The sequence below is a fragment of the Pelophylax lessonae genome, assembly GCF_965119305.1.
Source record: "Pelophylax lessonae genome assembly, chromosome: 10".
NCBI classification, from domain to species: domain Eukaryota; kingdom Metazoa; phylum Chordata; class Amphibia; order Anura; family Ranidae; genus Pelophylax; species Pelophylax lessonae.
Window position 1 is genome coordinate 176,469,426 of NC_138777.1, and position 21,552 is coordinate 176,490,977.

General features: G+C 44.4%; 1 protein-coding gene across 1 annotated transcript in view; it reads right to left on the reverse strand.

Annotated features, from left to right (window-relative positions):
- Positions 1-9,975: 9,975 nt before the first annotated feature.
- The window catches only part of LOC309565617 (5-hydroxytryptamine receptor 3A-like), a gene marked incomplete at both ends in the record, with an annotated part of 73,421 nt that continues 61,844 nt past the window's right edge, over positions 9,976-21,552 (reverse strand). Inside the window, 4 exons of the mRNA XM_082270572.1 lie at positions 9,976-10,256; positions 10,349-10,555; positions 12,246-12,450; positions 18,262-18,422. Of these exons, the coding sequence (XP_082126698.1) occupies positions 9,976-10,256; positions 10,349-10,555; positions 12,246-12,450; positions 18,262-18,422 (854 nt within the window). The remainder of the gene's footprint in view (positions 10,257-10,348; positions 10,556-12,245; positions 12,451-18,261; positions 18,423-21,552) is intronic.

Below are 21,552 nucleotides of genomic sequence, written 5' to 3' on the forward strand. Positions count from 1 at the left end.
GGTGCCATAATTCACGGTGGATGGCAACACTATGAGTATGGCACCAAGGACACTGCACTTCCTACACACGTTTTTCACACCTGCCTCTAGGGCTGGGCCTTTTGGTCAGGAGTCAGGACCAGAGGAATTTTTTATTGCTGGCTGAAGGGCTTGCCATAGTATTGCAACGTGGCACTAAGATTGCACTTCTCCACTATCCCTTTCCCCACTCTTATGTGTTGTGTGTCTCACGTTTTGTGTTTTTTATTGTGGCGGTACACTTTATTTTGCACAGCGTGATTAGTAGGGTGTAGGGCCTTGGGCCTGTCCCTGAAAGTCTTGGGAGGGGGTGGATATGGCCTTCTGGCTTGGTTCGCCCTCTCTCATGGGGTCTCTCTTCGGGAGAGCCCCACCTAGTACTTGGGGTGGTCTGTTTCAGCAGACCTCCTAAAGAACGGGGCTGCCTGGTTTCGGCCAGGTTAGCCAGTGTAAGTACCCCAGTCCCTTGCGCCCCGGGGTTCAGGGTCAGGGACCATGTGTACATCCTGTGCACTTTTTGTGTTTCACTTTTTTGGTGTGCACTTTTTTATACACCCGGGTGATAGTTTGAGTGAAAAAAAAAAAAACAGCTGGTGGTCCTGGTTGTTGTGGCGTGCCGACAAAGCTTTTCCACATTTCATACATGCTAACCCTGCCTTCTGAGGTGCTGGCAGTGCCCTGGCTGCGTTGGCGACCTCCTCCTCCTCCTCTGCCTTCGCCTTGTGCTTCCACTGTGCCCCCGCTGTCAGGTGGGAATGCCACCAGCATCGCTTCTCGACCTTTTGGCTAAGATCAAGTGTAGTATCTGTTGTTATCAGTTATCCAGTGGGGGCGCTGTGCTGTCATCCGGCCTGACCAAGGTTGGGTGGCGGCTATGCAAACCTGCTGGAGTGATGGGGGCTTGGAAGGTTAGATGTGTGGCCCTCAGGTTCCTTCCTCCTCTGCCCTGGGGGGGTCTCTCTTCGGGAGAGCCCCCCTGACCTAGTATTCAAGGTGGCTTCAGCTACCATGAAGAACGGGGTCTGCCAGGCCTTCTGGCTAGGCAGACCATGGAAACCCTATGTCCCCGTCAGGAGTCTTGTCACCCAGTAATCAGCACAAGTTAGAATGTGGGCAACTCAGCGGTCATTGCGTAGACCCTGCAGCATGTAATCGCTCATGTGTGCCAGGCTGCCCAGAGGCAACGAAAGGCTGCCCTCTGTGGGAGGTGTATCATCAGTGTCCTCTGTATCACCCCAGGCACGCACCAGTGATGGCCACGAGCTGGCCTGGGTTCCACACTGCTGTGAACATGGTTCCTCCTCCTCCATCTCCTCCTCCTCATCCTCCACCTCGTCATCCTCCAGAACTGTGCCCTTGCTGGACAATTGTGTACCTGGCGTTTGTGGGTACAGGAACCCACCCTTGGAGCCACTTGTGAATGACTGCCCTGAAAGCCTTGGAAATTATCACTCTTCCTCCTCCTCCTCCTGTGCCACATCCTCTTCCATCATCGCCCAAAGCGTTTTTTCAAGGAGGCATAGAAGTGGGATAGTAACGCTGAGAACTGCGTCATCGGCACTGTCCATGTTGGTGGTGTACTCAAAACTGCGCAAAAAGGCACAAAGGTCTCGCATGGAGGCCCAGTTATTGGTGGTGAAGTGGTGCTGTTCCGCAGAGCGACTCACGCGTGCGTGCTGCAGCTGATCCACTATCGCCTGCTGCTGCTCGCACAGTCTGGCCAGCATGAGCAAAGTGGAGTTCCACCTTGTAGGCACGTCACGTATGAGGCGGTGAGCGGGAAGGCCGAAGTTACGCTGCAGCGCTGACAGGCGAGCAGCAGCAGGGTGAGAACGCTGAAAGTGCGCACAGACAGCCCGCACTTTCTGCAGCAGCTCTGACATATCGGGTTAATTTTTAAGGAACCTCTGCACCACCAAATTCAGTACATGCGCCAGGTAAGGGATGTGCGTCAAACCGGCTAGGCCCAGACCAGAGCTTCTACAAGATTTCGCCCATTATCCCACACCACCAGGCTGAGCTTGAGGTTCACTGGCACCAACCCCTCATCAGTCTGTTGTTCCATGCTCCTCCACAACTCCTGCGCGGTGTGGGGTTTTTCCTCTAAACAGGCAAGTTTTAAAACTGCCTGCTGTCATTTACCCCTGGCTGTGCTGAAGTTGGTGGTGAAGGTGTTACGCTGGCCGGATGCGGAGGCGGTAGAGGATGAGGAAGTGGAGTAGGAGGAGTTAGCAACAGGAGGCAAACTGAAGCACCCTGCAATCCTCGGTGGTGGAAGGAGATGCGCCAAACAAATTTAAAGGGTGTATCTCACAGTAATATAATCAGCAAACACTGCAAAATTATTAATTTTCCGCTAAACGGGTGTTTATTGAATAGCAGAATAGAACAACAGTATGTAAAGGGTGTATCTCACACGTACACATACAGACTAGGCTGCAATTTTATACTGTATTTTTTCCCTAAATGGGTGTTAATTGAATAGCGGCATAGAACAACAGTATACAAAAGGTGTATCTCACAGTAACATATGCAGACTAGGCCGCAATTTAATTTTTTTCCCCTAAATGGGTGTTTATTGAATAGCGGAATAGAACAAGAGTATTCAAAGGGTGTATCTGACAGTAACGTATGAATGAAAAAAATCTATTTTTCCCTTTAATTGGTGATTTTTGAAGAGCAGATTAGAACACAGCAGTGTCTAAAGGCTTTATCTCACAGTAACATATAAAGGAAAAAATGAAAAAAATGTATTCTCCTTTAAATTTGTGATTTTTGAATAGCAGATTAGAACAGCACTGTGTGTAAATGCTGTTTGTCACAGTAACGTATGAATGAAAAACTGAAAAATAATTATTTTTCCCTTAAATTGGTGATTTTTGAATAGCAGATTAGAACACAGCAGTGTCTTAACGCTGCATGTCACAGTAAAGTATGAATAAAAAAAACGAAAAATAATTATTTTTCCCTTAAATTTGTGATTTTTGAATAACAGATTAGAACACACCAGTGTCTAAATGCTGCATGTCACACTAAAGTATGAATAAAAAACTGAAAAATAATAATTTTTCCCTTAAATTGGTGATTTTTGAATAGCACATTAGAACACAGCAGTGTCTAAACGCTGCATGTCACAGAAAAGTATGAATAGAAAACTGAAAAATCATTATTTTTTCCCTTAAATTCGTGATATTAGAACAGCAGTGTCTAAACGCTGTATGTCACAGTAAAATATGAAGGAAAAAACGTTTTGTTTTTTTTAAAATCCAGATTAAGCAGACACATATGCACTGAGCTTGCATTAAATGGCCGCTGCACGCCGCACGCCGCCCACCTAACAGACTGATTTAAAAAAAAAAAAATTTTCCCCCCTCCTCACTTGGCTCAGGTCAGGGCAAAAAGATCATGCACTTCACCCCCACACAATAAAATTGATGTAGATCGATGTCTGATTAAAGAACATTCTTCCGTCCTGTGTCCCATTCTTTCCCTGAAAGCAATCTCCAGCCTGTCCCTACCATAATCTCCTATCTCTCCCTCAAATAAGCAGCAGCAGGAACCTCTCCCTACAGTAGTTAGAGCAGAGTGACGCGTGGCGCTACGTGACTCCAGCTTATATAGAGGCTGGGTCACATGCTGCACTGGCCAATCACAGCCATACCATTAGGCTTCTAAGGGCACACTAGTTAAACGCTTGTTGATTGGCTGCCCTGCAGCTGTGCCATTAAAACCGCGCTAAAACATGAAATAAATTACCGAACAATGGACTGTATCCCGAATATACAGTAAAATGTTCGGGTCCGTGTCCAGATACCGAAAACCCAAAAGTCTGGTATGATCCCGAACAATACAGTCCGTGTTCGCTCAACCCTTCTCAAGACTAAAAAATACTTTTCAAGGGTGCCACGAATGGAGAAAGGTTGAAAAACATTGGTCTACAGTATATTGCTCTATAGCTGACAATCTGTAGATCAGCAATAAATAAAGGCATAGATAACAGTAACGGCAATGATGGCCAACACTTCAATAACTTTCCTGCAACTAATAGACTATGCTGCTTAGAGTGCAATCTGTATGAATTACTAAGCTATAGCTTGCCATAGATGGATCAAATCTAAGCCATTTCAGCAGGGATCGGCCAAGATTCAATCCACCTAAGGGCCCCCCCAATGGAACCCTTTACATTACACAGCCCCCCCCCCCCAATAAAACCCTTTACATTACACAGCCCCACCCCCCATAGAACCCTTTACATTATACAGCCCCCCCATAAAACCCCTTTACATTACACAGCCCCTCCAAATAGAACCCCTTTACAATACAAAGCCCCCACCAATAGAACCCCTTTACATTACTACCCCCCCAATAGAACCCCTTTACAATACAACCCCCCCCCCAATAGAACTCCTTTACAATACAAACCCCACCAAATAGAACCCCTTTACAATGCAGACCCCCCCCAATAGAACCCCTTTATAATACAAAGCCCCCGCCAATAGAACCCCTTTACAATACAAAACCCCGCCAATAGAACCCCTTTACAATAAACCCTCCCCCCAATAGATCCTCTTTACAATACAAAGCCCCCCCCATAGAACCCCTTTACAATACAACCCCCCCCCCAATAGAACCCCTTTACAATAAACCCTCCCAATAGAACCCCTTTACAATGCAGACCCCCCTATAGAACCCCTTTACAATACGAAGCCACCGCCAATAGAACCCCTTTACAATAAACCCTCCCCCAATAGAACCCCTTTACAATACAAAGCCCCCCCATAGAACCCCTTTACGATACAAACCCCCCCCAATGGAACCCCTTTACAATGCAGACCCCCAATAGAACCTCTTTACAATGCAGACCCCCCAAAATAGAACCCCTTTACTATACAAAGCCCCCGCCAATAGAACTCCTTTACAATGCAGACCCCCCAATAGAGCCCCTTTCCAATACAAACCCTCCCCAATAGAACCCCTTTACAATACATCCACCCAATAGAACCCCTTTACAATACATCCACCCAATAGAACCCCTTTACAATGCAGACCCCCCCCCCAATAGAACCCCCTTACAATATTAGTGCCCCTCCTCCTCCTACCTATGAGCCCTGAATACACAGTGGTCAGCGGGAACTGCCAAAGTTAACTGTGCTAGTTAATGAGCAGGTGATTGGTTGATAGAGGTCCTAGCAACCAATTACCTTCTCATTAACTAGCACAGTTCACTACGGCAGCGCCTGCTGTGTATTCAGGCCTCTTAAATGATGGTGAGTCTCTCTCCCAGGCTCTGCTTTAAACAGTTCCTCCTCCTTCGCGCTCCTGTGTCAGCGAGCTCAGCGAGCGGCTGAGGCAGTCCGGCGGCCGGCCCCAGGTGTCACCCTGGTGCTTCCTGACACCCCCCCTAATGTGTGGCACCCGGGGCGCACCGCCCCCCCCTGTTGGTACGCCACTTGCTATAGACGCTAGCAGTAATCACTGTGTTCTCCGGGCAGGGACGATTTCCCTGCGCCCCCCTGCTGGGAGAAGACAAAAGCTCCACATGAGATATTCCCTCATTCACACTGACTGTGTTGATGGAGGAATCAAGTGATTTTCTTTCCTGTAACCTGTGGGCCTGCTTAAGACCCAGACCATCTGATGGAGGTTCCTCTTACTCTGGACCAGCCTTTTTCAACCAGGGTACTTTCAAGTTTCTTTAGGGGTGTCCTGGCAAATGCATAAAAATTTGCCCAAAAAATTGTATACAAGCCAACAGGTGGATCAAGGCTGCCTTTTAGTTACACAAAGCCAAATTTTTATTCTGCACTTTTATTGTGCATTATTGCATCCTTCTAGCCCCTGGAACCCTAACAAACCAATCATGTCATTGGTTAATAAGGAGGGAACATGCATAGCATTCTTGTTAGCCCTTTCTCTGCCCCTCTTCTTCGGCACTGGGGTCACATTAGTTGAGTGAGGGAGAGGAACTGCAGGAGAAGAGAAACCGTGAAATACTAGTCAGTACCAGTGTGAAAAGGTGCATTTGTTTTGGAAGAATAAATCACCTGTATAACGTTTTGTGTCCTACGTGTGTGGATGTTGCCACAATATGTAAAACTAATAGTTTCGTTTTTTTACATTTCAAAATGAGCTGCAGAATTTTAAAGGGTGTCTTGACTGAAAAAAGTTGAGAAACACTTCTCTGGGCAACAAGTAAAGTCCCTTTTAGAACAGGCATCGGAGGGGACAGTCCTTTGCCCCAATCCTTCAGCCAACTAATGATGGGGTGCAGTCTTTCCGGCGGTTTAGGTAAGTACAGTCCCAGCAAAGTTTGCATGCAGTTGGTAAGGCTGCTTGTTAGATGAACAGTCCCTTTGTGCTCAGTCTTTTCTAGCAGTAATAGGTTAATGGCAGTAATGCCCTTTCACCAGTCCCAACATTACAGCAACAACAGTCCCGCTATCCAACAATCAGCTCACATCTGGATTTGCCTGGAGGGGGGCTCTGATCCTCTCTAGGCTCAGTCCCAGCACTCAGCTGTAGGCATTCTGCTCATGGATCTGCACTGCTCCAATTCTTCACAGCCAAGAGACCCTCCAGTGGCTCAGTCCTGGTACTTCCGTCTCTACACAGGTCTCGGTTTCCCTGGTGCGAGGCACAGACTCCACTGGCCACAGGTCTGCACACTCTGGTTCCCAGTACTGCTATGCCCTGACCTCTAGCTCAAAGCCCAGGGAAACTCTGCAGCTCTCATCCCTTCAGGGCCGGCCTTAGGTGTTCAGGCGCCCTGTGCGAGCTAATCCTGTGGCGCCCCCCCCCCCCCGCACGCGCATTTTCTTGCACCTTTTTTCCACTTTATTTGACTTTTATTTTTTATGATCACTAATAACTTAGCCCCCCTTACATCAGAGACCCCCCACACAGAGCCCCCTTTACACCAGAGACCCCCCCACACAAAGTCCCCCTTAATTTAGAGCCCCCTTAAATCAGAGAGCCCCCACACAGAGACCCCCCACACAGAGCCCCCCCACACATCAGAGACCCCCCACACATCAGAGACCCCACACACAGAGTCGCCTTACATCAGAGACCCCCCACACATCAGAGACCCCCCACACAAAGCCCTCCTAACATCAGAGACCCCCCACACAGAGCCCCCCTCACATCAGAGACCCCACACAAAGCCCCCCTAACATCAGAGACCCCCTACACACACACCTAGCCCCCTTACATCAGAGACCCCCCCACATCAGACACCCCCTTACACCTGAGCTCCCCCCACACAGAGCCCCCCTTACATCACAGACCCCCCACCCAAAGCCCTTTTACATCAGAGCCCCCCCACACAAAGCCCCCCTTACATCACAGACCCCCCACACAAAGCCCCCTTACATCAGAGCCCCCCAACATCAGACAGCCCCCCTTACATTTGACCCCCACAAAAAGCCCCCTTACATCAGAGCCCCCCCACACACAGAGCCCCACACATCAGAGACCCCCTTACATCACAGACCCCCCACACAAAGCCCCCCTTACATCACAGACCCCCACACAAAGCCCCCTTACATCAGAGCCCCCCACATCAGAGAGCCCCCTTACATCACAGACCCCCCACACAAAGCCCCCTTACATCACAGCCCCCCCACACAGAGCCCCCCACATCAGAGTGCCCCCCCTTACATTAGACCCCCCACATCAGAGCCCCCCCCACACACAGAGCCCCCCTTACATCGCAGACCCCCACACAAAGCCCCCTTACATCAGAGCCCACCCCCACACAGAGCCTCCCACATCAGAGCCCCCCTTACATCGCAGACCCCCACACAAAAAGCCCCCTTACATCAGAGCCCCCCCCTCACACAGAGCCCCCCCACATCAGAGACCCCCCTACAATTTTTTGAAGGAAACCTCACTTACCTTATCTCATGCTGTCTGCACTTTTCTTTAAACTTCCCACCCACACATCCCCGGGGAGTGTGGGCGGGAGGAGGAGGAGAAGGGCGGGGCGTGGAGGAGCTGAAGATCCCTGCAGGGAGGAGGGATCTGTCACCATGCGTGGATCGGAGGCTGAGCTGTGTGTAATACACAGCTCGCCTCAGACAGGCTGCAGCAGTAGGTGAGGTGACCGAGGCACAGCGGGAGGTAAGCGGTTTTAACCCTGGCCAGGCGGCGGTCGCCGCTTACCTCCCGCTGTGCAGCCTGATTTGCCTGATCTTCTGCGAGCTGTGATGGCCGCACGGCGCCCTTGTTGCCCATGGCGCCCTGTGCGGCCGCACAGCTCGCACACCCCAAAGGCCGGCCCTGCATCCCTTCTCAATGTGTCTTTGTGGGGCCTGTAGTTTTCAGCCCCATTAGCCTCCACAGTGCAAAGCCTCTTCCAGACTGCAGATCCCAGTGTCCCCTGCAACAGTTGAATCCTTCAGGGGGAGAGGGAAGGAGCAGCTGCACTCTCTGTTCTCCTTCCCTGTGTATTGCCGATAACTGCCAGGAGGGATGGGGGAGGACTTGACAGACACACACAGCCTGCTCTGTCCTCTGTGCAGTGGCAGAAGCGAGAGAGAGCAAGCGCTGAAGAAGCAGAATCGAGAGAGCGCAAGCACCGAAGAACAGCCCACTCTCCAACAACACAGCCCGATCGCTCCTATGTTCAGCGGCACCTGGCTACACTTATTAGGTCCCTTGGACACACTAGTGATAACAGCTGGTAGATGGAACCACAGTAGTGTAACGAGAGACACAAGGATCTAACATACCCAGAATTGTTGGGTGCTAAAGGTTTTGCCAGAGAAAAAAGATTTGAAAAATCGATGCCAGAACTGATATTTAGGGTAGGTTCACACTGCTGCAATCTGATTTTGATCTGGTTTTCAGTGCGAATATGTAGTGCATCTTATATCCAACTTGGGTGCAAAATTATGCTGGAATCACACCAAACCTTTTCCAAAATCTTGCTGTGCTGAGTTGCATTGATGTGAACAGGCACCATTGAAAGCAATGTGATTTCCATTGTCATGTGATTCCTTGCGACCAGTGGCGGCTGGTGCACAGGGGCATCGCCCCCCCTATCCATGCGTCCGGCCCCCTAATCTACATGCAGGGCGCCGGACACATGGAGTTCAATGGGGCTTTTTTTTTTTAACCATGTGATTAGAGCCAGAGGCTCTAATAGGCTAATAAAAAGGGTGAGCCCCGAACCCACCCAGTTGTGTGACAATAGCGAATGAATATTCGCTATTGTCATACGGATCCTCATCCTGGCCAATCAGAAAGCGGGTCCTGAGACCAGTTTCCTGATTGGCAGAAAGGAGAAGCCATGCCATTGGGCATGGAGGAGGAGAGAGGAGACGCAGAAGACTGAGGGGGAAGACGCTGAAGCCGCCGCCGCTGTTTGCTGCTGCTGCACATGTCCAGATGTCCAGGCAGGGTGAGTGAGCTGGGGGGGTGGGGTCCTACTGTGGTCCTGGGGGGGTATGGTGTGCGGCCTGCTGTGGTCCTGGGGGGGGTGTATGGTGTGCGGCCTTGTGTGGTCCAGGGGGGGTATGGTGCGGTCCGTCTGTCGCCCCCCCGGCCCATGGAGCACCAGCCGCCACTGGTTACGACTCATGTTGCATCTGAAACAGTGACTTATGATAGTTCTTGTTTAGCAGGATATTTTTTTTTTAAGTTTTGATTTAGTTACAAGGCTCTTTAAACGAATTATCAGCTCCTATGAATCAATTGCTTTTAGCACATCCAAAGAGGAAGGTAGAGCAGAAACGTTATGGCTTGTTTCTGGACTTTATATTGCAAGGAAACACTACCACAGTCAGCCTATGACCATTTTGTATGGATCCCATATCAACCATTTTAGCATACAGTCCACCCTTGGTTGACTTTGCACATCGGAATTTACAATTTATCAACGTCTGAAGGTTCTTATTCTGCTGTACAAAACGTTCTCTAGCCGACCCTAAAGACTTAGTTATGTAAAAGCAAACTCTAAATGATCCAAACACAGAGCATAATGACAAACACCAAAATTATGATAAAAAGATACAGAATAAAGACTAGTCGGTCTACAATCTGGGCTACTAGTGACCATTCTGTTTTTGCATTCTTCTGCTGCATATCAAGTATCAGTTCACGATGGATCCTTAAAATTTCTAACAATATTCTTTTTAACAGCTTAACCTCTTTCTTGACATTCGAATCATCTTCCAATGATCTCCTCCCATCTGAAACATCTTCATTTGTTTCAGATTTTTTAGTATTTTCAGGATCTGTAAAAGAAAATTAAGTCTTGTAAATGTTTTCCTCTTGTAAAGAGGATAGACAAAGGGATGTAAAAAAAAATCTTCTAGTGGACGCTTACCATTGTCTGCTGTAACTGGTGTAATCATTTCCTCTTTAGCAGAATTTTTTTTAAAGAACATTATACGTGCCAGATGCTTCAAGACCAGTATCTTGATCCATACAGGCACCTGTGGGTTGGTTGTAGATTGTTCTGTCATGTAGGAAGTAGCTATTGTTCCAATTATGCTGAGAACCATCATGGCCATACAAATGCAGAAGAAAATACCTAAAAAAAATATAAGTGTTAGGTAAAAAATACATTTGGCTGCATACAAAGGTAATATTTGATTCTTGGCGAAGCACTGGAGAGCTGAATCATCTCTCAGAGCCACTAGTTGCAAGTTTTCTCCAAAGCAGATAGTGTCTAACTAAGGGGTTCAACAATGAGGGCATCCTATTTCTAAGAGCTATGGGAAGAATGGCTTAATCTCAGAATTCTGACTTTTAAACTCAGAATTCTGACTTTTTAAACTCAGAATTCTGACATTTAATCTCAGAATTCTGACTTTTAATCTCAGAATTCTGACTTTTAATCTCAGAATTCTGATTTTTATTCTCAGAATTCTGACTTTTAAACACATATGTTAAAATAAGTTTAAATATAATAAGGTGTTCCCACTTGGGCTAGAACCCACAACCTCTTCTCTGTGAACCTGCTGCTCTAACCACTAAGGTATGAGCTTAGTTGTACTTTTTGTGTAGAATATGAGGCTAATTGTCTGTAACAAAGCTGAATTAGTGTAGGTAAGTAAGTGTTATGATTGATCTGTTCTTGACCATAGACACACACACTGTCCTGCTGCCTTCTAACCATTCACAATTCCCTCATGTAGGGGCAGGCAACAGTGTAATGTTTCCTATAAGGTGGGGTGCAGAACTGTGCTGCCCATTGTGTTCTGATATCTATGGAAGCTGAAAACACACCAGGCTGTGACCCCCCCCCCCCCCCCCCACATACACACACACACACACATGCATGGCTCTTTTTACCTTATATTTTAAAATATGTTAATGATAATATCAATATATTTAAAGTTTATATATATAATCTAAAAAGAAAGAGTCATCTGGGATGGAACCGACAATCTTCACCACTATAAGCCTGTCATTCTACCCACTACGCTATTGCCTCAGGACTGCTATAGCTTGAACTTTCACGTTTGGTATGGGATAAGAGTCTGTAAGAAAGCTGTATTTTCCAGACAAGGAACTGTTATGGTTGATCTGTTATGACCATAGACACACACGTTTTCAGCATGGCTCTTTATGACGGAGCAGATGGCAGAGAAGGAAGATGATGGCGAAATGAGGAGATTTAAATACAGTAGAGGAACTACAGAGCCCAGCACTGCCCTGCTTCCCTATATATACTGTGTGCTGTAACTAGGATAGATTTACAAATCTTACAGAGCAGAAAATATGTATGTCTGCAGAAAGATGCTCTGTGGGTGTTACTACATGATTCCCCATTGGCTCTAAAATCATCATAATAGAGACTACTGTATTAATAATATCAGAATTCTGACTTTTAATCTCAGAATTCTGACTTTCAAAGTCAGAATTCTGACTTTTAATCTCAGAATTGTGTTTAATAAATTTTAGCATGGTCCAAACTTGTAATCTCAGAATTCTGACTTTTAATCTCAGAATTCTGACTTTTAAACTCAGAATTTTGTAAAAAAAAATATATATATATTTTCAAACTCAGAAATCCTTGAAAATTTTTTTATGATGGCCCCAGGGCTCTTCCATAAATATGCACATCTGGATCAGAGGAATTAGAAGCTTTAACAGCAATATTGTTCTGTCAGTATAACGGCCAAACATTTAGCAGGTGCTCTCATGCCAGGTTTTCTTTAAAACCCATGTCATATTTCACTGAATTGTAGATTTCATTCTATTATCATATAACATACCTAACATGGGAGGGTTATCAGAATTGGGCAGCAAGGCATTCAGAATTAGCAGCATCACGGAGAAACCCAGAACAACGGTGATCTTGAAGTCAAGTCTACTTTTGTAATTCTGGATGAACATACTTGCAATATCCAGGAAAACCAAGAAACAGGCGGGTATAATGAGGTTTATAACGTATATAACAGAAACTCTTTTTATAGAAATCTATGGGAAAAAAATCATATGGAAATAGTACATAAATATATTGCACATTCTCTCAGCAAAAAACTTACACACAGACACCACCAAAGATTATATTCCGTTCCTGCAACTATATGGAGCAAACAATAGGGTTGGTTTACTAAAGATAAATAGACTGTGCACTCAGCAGGTGCAGTTGCTTCAGAGCTTAGAAAATGAGGTGAAGCTGCACTTTGCAAAGAATACCCAATCACAAAAAAAAAAAAGATAGCATTTGTGCTTACACATGATTGATGAAAATAAGCAGAGCTTCTCCTCGTTTACTAACCTCTAGACTGGAGCAAATGCCTTTGCAAAATGCAACCGCACTTGCAAAATGCACAGTCTATTTCCCTTTGGTAAATCAACCCCAATACAATAGAGATGGGAATGCCAGTGGTAATGTCATAAGTCTCTTTCCAGGATAATCCTAGGATGTGACTAGATTTCCATTGTACAGCACCTTCCCTCTTATTACTCCACTAGAAAGATGGCAGAATTAGATGGGTTTACCAGAAAATGACACCATATTTTAATTCTTGTAAAATAGCCCCAGTATTTCTAGGAAGACTGCAAGCAAAACGTCAGGTATATAATGTGTATTTAAAGTGTAAATTAACAGCTTCTGGACCGGAAGGTTTTACCCCCTTAATGACCTGGCCATTTTTTGGGATACGGCACTGCGCTACTTTAACTGACAATTGCGGGGTTGTGCGACTCTGTCCCCAAATAAAATTGATGAATTTTTTTTCCCCACAAATAGAGCTTTCTTTTGATGGAATTTGATCATTTAAAAAAATCCCAATAAATGTATATTGATTGGTTTGTGCAAAAGTTATCACGGCTACAAACTAAGGGATAGATTTATGGCATTTTTTTATTTATTTATTTATTACTAATAATGGCGGTGATCAGCAATTTTTAGCGGGACTGTGACATTGCAGCAGACAGATTGGACACCTAACTGACACTTTTGAAGGGACCAGTGGCATTACTACAGTAATCAGTGCTAAAAATATGCACTGATACTGTACTAATGACACTGGCGGGGAAGGGATTAACACCAGGGGCGATTAAATGGTTAAGTGTGTCCCTGATGGAGTGCTTTCTAACTGTATGGGGGAAGGACTCACTAGATTAACATAGAGATCTGTGTTCCTGAAAAGCAGGAACACAGGATCCCTGTGCTCATCTGTGACAGAACGGTGTTCTACCTTGTTTACATAGGCAGACCGCCGTTCTTTCTCTATAGAGAGTGATCGTGGGTGGCCGGCAGGCATCGCGTCCCGCGGACCCGCTGATTGGCTCCCCCTCTGGCCAATCAGCGCACGCCTCCCCCTGGCTATTGCACAAAACAACATACAGGTACGTTGTTTCACGCAAAAGAGCCGGCCTACCGCAGTAGAACTATGGCGGCTGGTCGGCAAGTGGTAAAGCCAAAACTTTTTTTTTTTGGTTTTAAAATGTGGAAGGGTTAAGGTCCCTGAAAGGTTTCTATTACTTTAAAGGAGTTGTAAAGGCAGGTTTTTTTTATCTTAATGCATTTTAGCCAATCAGGGGAGAGAGGGGGAAGGGCTGGATTTTGGCTTGGTGTTTGAATGGACACAGGGAGCAGAGACTCGGCATGGGTGCCCCCTATCGCAAGCTGCTTGCTGTGGGTGCACTGAACAGGAGGGAGGGGCCTGGATCACAGAAGGGGGACCCGAGATGAGGATGAAGAAAGGGAAAACCCATTCTGGTGCTTTAAGGAGATGTCTTTTAACTTTCTGATGTGTTTCTGGGACAGAAAGTAAAGGGAAAGCTCTCTGATGGGATACAGACAGCCAACAAAAGTCCAACAGCGACCTTAAATAGGGTTGCACCAATACCAATACCGGTATCAGTATCAGTGCCCATACTAAGCATTTTCATGAGTATCTGTACTCGTGCAAATGCACCAATACCTGAAACAGATACTTACAAGCTTGGTTCTTTCAGCTGTCAGTGGGATTCCCCGTCTGACAGCTGAAATGTAAAAAAAAAAAAAAAAAGACAGCAATTATTGGTTGTTAAAGGAGATGTACAGCCAAAGCTCATTTGGCTGTCCATCTCCTATGGATCACAGGAGTGCAGTTCGTTTTCCAGAAATGAGGCTTAAGTCCACTCTCAGCTGACGCCACAGAAGTCGGTCCGGTCATCACGACCACGGAGTTGGGATCAACCAGGTGTCTGGACTGACACCCTGCTCAGCCTCTCAGCGAGCTGCTAAGAGCCTGAGCCGCCCACTCCCCACCCATCCACAGCCCAGCGCTCCAGTGAGCGAGGAGGGGACAGTCAGCAGCTCTCTGTTCAGGGAGCTGTCAGAACCGAGCGATCAGCGGTGCTCAGTGCAGAGGCGCAGGAGCATAGAGGCAGCATCGGACCGATGCTGCATCCACCTAGTTAATTATAAATTAACCTCATGACAACCGCCCCACGCAGAATTAATGCAGCAGGGCGGCTCGGCTTTGCATAATCACGTAGAGCTACGTGATTATGTGCATGCGGTTTTGGCGGCACGCACGTGCCGCGGGAGTCACGCTACTGCTGTGATTAAACACAGTGGGCGCCAGACCGTGTGAGGAGCGGGCTCGATCACCGCCGGCCTCCCACGATCTTCGGCAAAATTGACAGGAGAGCCATCTGGTATGTAAACAATGTAAGACGGCTTTCCTGTCAGGCAGGGAAAGATCGTGTGATTCAGCTAAGCTGAATCACCGATCTCTTTCTGCCTTTGTTCAATCCATCCCCAAAACAGTTAGTAAGCACATCTAGGGAACACATTTAACCCATTGATCACCCCCCCAGTGTTAACCCCTTCCCTGCCAGTGTCATTTATACAGTAACAGTGCATATTATCTAGCACTGATCACTGAATTAATGTTACTGGTCCCCAAAAAGTGTCACTTAGTGCCAGATCTGTCTGCAGCAATGTCGAAGTCCCGATAAAAATCGATGATCGCCGCCTTTACTAATAAAAAAATAAATAAAAAGTCCATAAATCTATCCCATAGTTTGTAAACGCTATAACTTTGGCGCAAACCAATTATTATACGCTTTTTGGGAATTTGATACCAAAAATATGTAGTAGAATACAAATTGGCCTAAACTGATAAAAAATTTGATTTTTTAAATTTTTTTATTTGGAATGTTTTATAGCAGAAAGTAGACCATATTGGTGTTTTTTCAAAATTGACGCTCTTTTTTGGTTTAGAGCCCAAAAATGAAAAACCGCAGAGGTGATCAAATACCACTAAAAGAAAGCTCTATTTGTGAGAAAAAAGTACATCAATTGTATTTGGGTACGGCGTCGCAATTGTCAGTTAAAGCAACGCAGTGCCGAATCGCAAGAAATGGCCTGGTCATTAAGGGGGTAAAGCTTTCCAGGGCTGAAGTGGTTAAGCAAAAAAAAAAAAAGAAACCCAAACTTCTCTTTTAGGGGCGGGGCTGCCGTGTCCTTAACAATCAATGACTCATTCAACTGTCAGTAGGGTTCGCCTGTTGACAGATGAAGTGTAAACAAAGTCTGGGCAATTGGAGCTGTCAAAACAAAAAAACAGCTGAGTAATGTTTATCAACAACATTGTTCAGCCGCTGAGACACTAAGATAAAAAGAAACACTGTTTCTTTTTGTATTATTTTTGTTTCTTCATCTACAGATCAAAGGGATGATCTTAGATCTGCAGATGAAGCCTGTTTTAAGCAAAAAAGTTTAAGTTTCAAGTAAAAAAAAAAAAAGTTTGTGTTTTTTATTAAATGTTCATCTGTTTAAGCCCTGATTAATCCTTAATTTACTCTAATCAGCCTAAATTAACCCCCTATTCTCCTCCATTTAATTATTATTTTCCTGCTGATTTTTTTTGTTCACTTCTATTTTATAAACCAATAATAATTCAAACTTTTTTTTGTTTCAATCTTTTTACACCTTTAACCACTTGCCGACCGCCTAACATCTATTTACTGCGGCACTCAGCCGCTTACAGGCAAAGCAAATTAAACCTACGTCGCTCGCCCGCCCCGGCTCGTTCCCTGGGGAGCCAGCGCGTGTGACCGGCGGCTCAGACAGCCACGATCTCCCGCAGGAGAGAGGCTATGTGATCCTGCTATGTAGGATCGCATGTCTCTGTGATTACATCAGAAGCCACGCCCCCCCCCCCCCCACAGTTAGAATCATGCCCTTAGGGACATACTTAACCCCTTGATCACCAGTAAAGTTAACCCCTTCCCTGCCAGTGTCATTTTTACAGTAACAGTGCATATTTTTTAGCACTGATTACTGTCGTAATGTCACTGGTACTCCCAAAAGTGTCAAAAATGTCAGTCAGGGGTCCATTCTGTCCGCTGAAATGTCGCAGGCCCGCAAAAAAAAAAAAATCGCAGATCGCCACCATTACTAGTTTTAAAAAAAACAATAAAAATGACATAAATCTTTCCCGTAGTTAGTAAACGCAATAACTTTTGCGCAAAAATCGCTTATTGCGATTTTTTTTACCAAAAATATGTAGCAGAAAACAAATTGCCCTAAAATGTTAAAAAATTTTGATTTTTACATTTTTTTTTGGAGAATTAAAAAAATGTAAAAAATATTATTTTTTCAAAATTGTCGCTCTTTTTTTGTTTATAGCGCAAAAAATAAAAATCGCACATGTGATAAAATACCACCAAAAGAAAGCTCTGTTTGTGGGGAAAAAAAAGGACATCAATTTCAATTGGGTACAGTGTCGCATGACCGCGCAATTGTCCGTTAAAGTCACGCAGTGCCGAATCGCAAAATAGGACCGGGTCTTTGAGCAGCCATATCCTCCGGGGCTTAAGTGGTTAACATATATTTACATGTTTCACATTGAAAAAAGCACAAAAAAAAAAAAATGATATTGCAGACAGCTGAAGTATAAACAAAACAGTTGCAATAGGTATCAGTAAAAAAAGGTATCAGTACTCGTAAAAACATTGGTATTGGTGCATCCCTAACCTGATAACTTAGTTATCATTTCCAGTGAATCAACCCTTTCCAATAAAACTTTGATGACGGAGATATAGAGACTGCCATTGCCTATCTATGCTCCTACAAATGCAGTTGCCTGGCTGTCATCCTGATCCATATTTTCTCATTTAATGACATAAAACAAGCATGCTGTTTGTGAGTTCTGACGTAACTCTGACTTTAATAGTTAGCATGCTTGTTCCAGGTCATTAGATCAGAAAATCAAATTTTGGATAAAAGACAGCCAGATAATTAACAATTTCTGAAGGTAAGCGGGCAACCATCGCTGTGTGCTTTTTTTTTTCAGTACAGGTTTCCTTTAAATCAAAACTCCAGGATACTAATAGTGGTAAATAGTAAAATTTGCATCTGTGCTAGGAAATCCATTTGTTTATATTCATTTGGGTTTTATGAAATCCAATGCAGCCTGATTTATTTTGGACAGGCCTGTACCCTAAGAACGTATGATCTGGTACTATGGGTAAGACTGCATTGCAGGACAGAGCCTGAATCAGTGAATGCACTGCTATGCTGTTTTTTTCACAGATGCAAAGTCAAAATAACAGATTATTAGCAAATTTACAGATTCAGCTTGCAGGGCAGCAGTAAGTGTCCCACTGCGCAAGTATTCATGTTGGGCATATGTGTGGCTTTACATTATATAGCAAAACATGGAATAGACCCAAAATGTAATGCAAAACAATATTCTTAAAAATTGTAATAAGATACATAGCAAAATACAGTGAGAAAAGTGAATGGATGTCATGTAGGTGACATGCACTGTCATTCCTTACTCTGTAGACGACTTGGCTGTACTCCTCATTATTGGTCTTAAATGTTGTGTTGTACACCGCTACCGACTGCAGCTGCCATTCATCTTTAGTGGCAAACACATTTTTTGCATTTTGGTTGACAACTGAAGAGTTGCTTTTTGGCCACATAATAATATCTGAAACTACAAAGAGCAACACTGCTGATAGTAACTATTTATTCTGATGAATATTCTTATGCAACTATAGATAAACCAGGAAAAATGTAGGTGGATGTAAAAGCACAATCTTTTGGCAGTGGTTATTAGACAGACGCTAATGTCCACCATGTATATCACATTCATTTCCTTATACATCATACTTTCTAACTTTGTAACTTAAAGTTTTACTAAATCCACAACAGTAAAATCAGTCTGTACAGTATATGCAGTAAAGCATTGCTTTTTATACTCACTGTGGAACCTAAGGGGTTAATCCTCTGCATTGTGTATAAAGCTCTTTAACTGACTCCAACCCATCTCGGGATAGAACAAAGCATGAGGTGTCAGGCTGCACATGCTCAGTTTGGTGTGCATTGCTAGAGAGTTTTTCTTTTTTCTTGGGAGAGTGCATGTGATCAGCACAGGGCCAATCAGCACTGTCCAGACATTTCCAGACAGAGGACCTGTACGGCGATCAGCGGGGGCAATACTGGGGGCGGCGCACACGCTCCCATTCACCAGCAGGAAGCTGATTTATTGGCCTCAATTGCCACCGGGCACCCGCAATCACTCCCCATGGAGAGAGAACGGCGGTCTGCTGTTGTAAACACAGCAGACTGTTGTTCTCTCTGGAATCAATACAGAGCGCCTGTGTTCCTCCTATTTAGGATCACAGGTCTCTGTGTTGATTCCACAAGCCCATCCCCCTCACAATTAGAAAACACCCCCTAGGCATACATTTAACCCTTTGATCGCCCCTGAGTTAACCCCTTCCCTGCCAGTGTTATTAATACAGTAACTGCATATTTTTAGCACTGATTACTGTAGTAATGTCACTGGTCCCCCCAAAAATTTCAGGGGTCTGATGTGTCTGCTGCAATGTCGCAGTCCTGCTAAAAATCGCTGATCGCCTCTATTACTAGTAATAAATAAATGAATAAAAATTACATAAATATTTCCCCTAGTTTGTAGACGCTATAACTTTTGCACAAACCAATCAAAATAGGCTTATTGGGAAAAATATGTAGCAGAATACAAATTGGCCTAAAATGATGAAAAAAAAATTAGATTTTTACATTTTTTTATTGGGAATGTTATATAGCAGAAAGTGAAAAATATTGTTTTTTTTTTTTTTCAGAATTGTCATTTATTTTTTTTGTTTATAGTGCAAAAAATAAAAATCGCACAGGTGATCAAATACCACCAAAAGAAAGCACTATTTGTGGGAAAGAAAGAACATCGATTTTATTTTGGGTAGAGCAATTGTCTGGTAAAGTAATGCAGTGTTGAAACGCAAAAAATGGCCTAGTCATTGAGAGGGTAATTCCTTCCGGTCCAGAAGTGGTTGAGAACAGTCCCTTTTGGAAGATAACTCTGTGGAAATGGCACTGACGTGGCTGTTACACTATTGAAACCAACAGGTAGATGCCGGGGCTGTATGGATCAAGTGCTTCCAAACCAGAGCCAGATGGAGCATATAGTGTAGTATTTATTAAAAATTTAATGAAACAGATAAAGATTAAAACATAACATTGAACAGGACTTACAAATATGGTTGCCACTGACAGTCCATGCAATGATTTTGGCATTCATTCTCCACACCTTCTCAGCACACGAAACGCATTGGGTGGAGAAAGAGTGCTGACATCATTGCAGCCACATGGACTGTATGTATGATATTTGTATGTCTGGGGCACTGTCATGTTTTAATCTTTATCTGTTTAATTTAAATTTCTACACAGCCATCTTTCAATGGTGTAACAGTCTGGTCGGTGCCATTACCAGAGGGTCATCTTCTTAAAGTGGTCCTTCCTAAAGGGTGAATTGCTGTGGCCTGGTTGATTCCACTAAGCTCACTTGCTGCCTATAACTTGTGCAGCCATATGTTCTGGTAAGTGCATTGGATTGGTGGTGGTGCACACTGTGGAGTTTAAATTCAACTGTTATGTTTTTGTACTTACCTGTTTAATATGGTTTCATTAAATACTACAATATTTAACCAGTTGCAGACTCTGGGCATACTAGAAACGCTCAAAGGATGTCATCATTGTACACCGGGTGTGTCTAGTACATCCAGTCCTTCTGCACTGCTGTCGGGATCCCCCCCTGTCCCAAATCACGGCAAATCAGCTTTGATTAATCTCAGCTGCATTGCTGAATACACAAAGGTCCTGGCAGCAGAAGCTGTAAAAAAAAAAAAAAAGCAGTCTGGCAAAGTTTATCAACAGCATAGCTCACCTAAATACAGAAAGCTACAATGAAACATTGTTTCATTTTGTAACTTTCTGTTTTTCATCTACAGATTAAAGAGTTTAACTTCAGTCTGCAGATGAAGTCAGTTAAAGCAACCTGTCAAGTAAAAAAAAAAGTTTGTTTGGTTTTTTTTTTATTAAATGTTCCTCTGTTGAACCCTTTATTAGCCCCTATTTTACTCTAATCAGCCCAAATTAAGTCTTTATTCTCCTTCTACACTCAATTATAATTTTCCTGGTGATTTCTATTTTTTTATTTTATTAAACGTTTTTTCTGTTTTTGAGACAAATGTGGGGAAGGAGACAGAAGGGCAACAACAATAATGTAGCATGTAAAGTGCAATTTTATCAAAAAGATAAAATAGAGCTCAGCGTGATAGTCAGGTAGCCTCTGGGACAGAGATTAGACACGCAACCAGGAGGCCTTGTCTTGGCCACAAGCAAGGGAGCGGTGATGGAATGGAAGCCGGGAACCACTGTCACTGGAGACCCAAAGCCATGGATAAAACACAGGGTCCAGGATATAAAGCCACCCTATGTAGAAGGAAAATGCTGGAGCTGGAACAGGAACACATTTCAAAGCAACCTTGCTTCTTCTTTGAGGCTGAAGAAGGCAAGGTTGCTTTGAAACACCTTCCTGTCCCTAATAAGGTGGCTTCATACCCATCCATAGCTTTAGCTCTCCAGTGACAGTGGTTCCCTGCTTTTTTTATATTTTCTATTAAAACAACACTTTACATGCTAAACTGTGGTTGTTGCACTTCTCTCCACCTTCCCTGCTGGAATGAAGTAGCACTTCCAGAATTAGATTAGTAGTGTGTTGTATAGCACTCTGGGCTACCCACAGCATCTAGCTTACACAA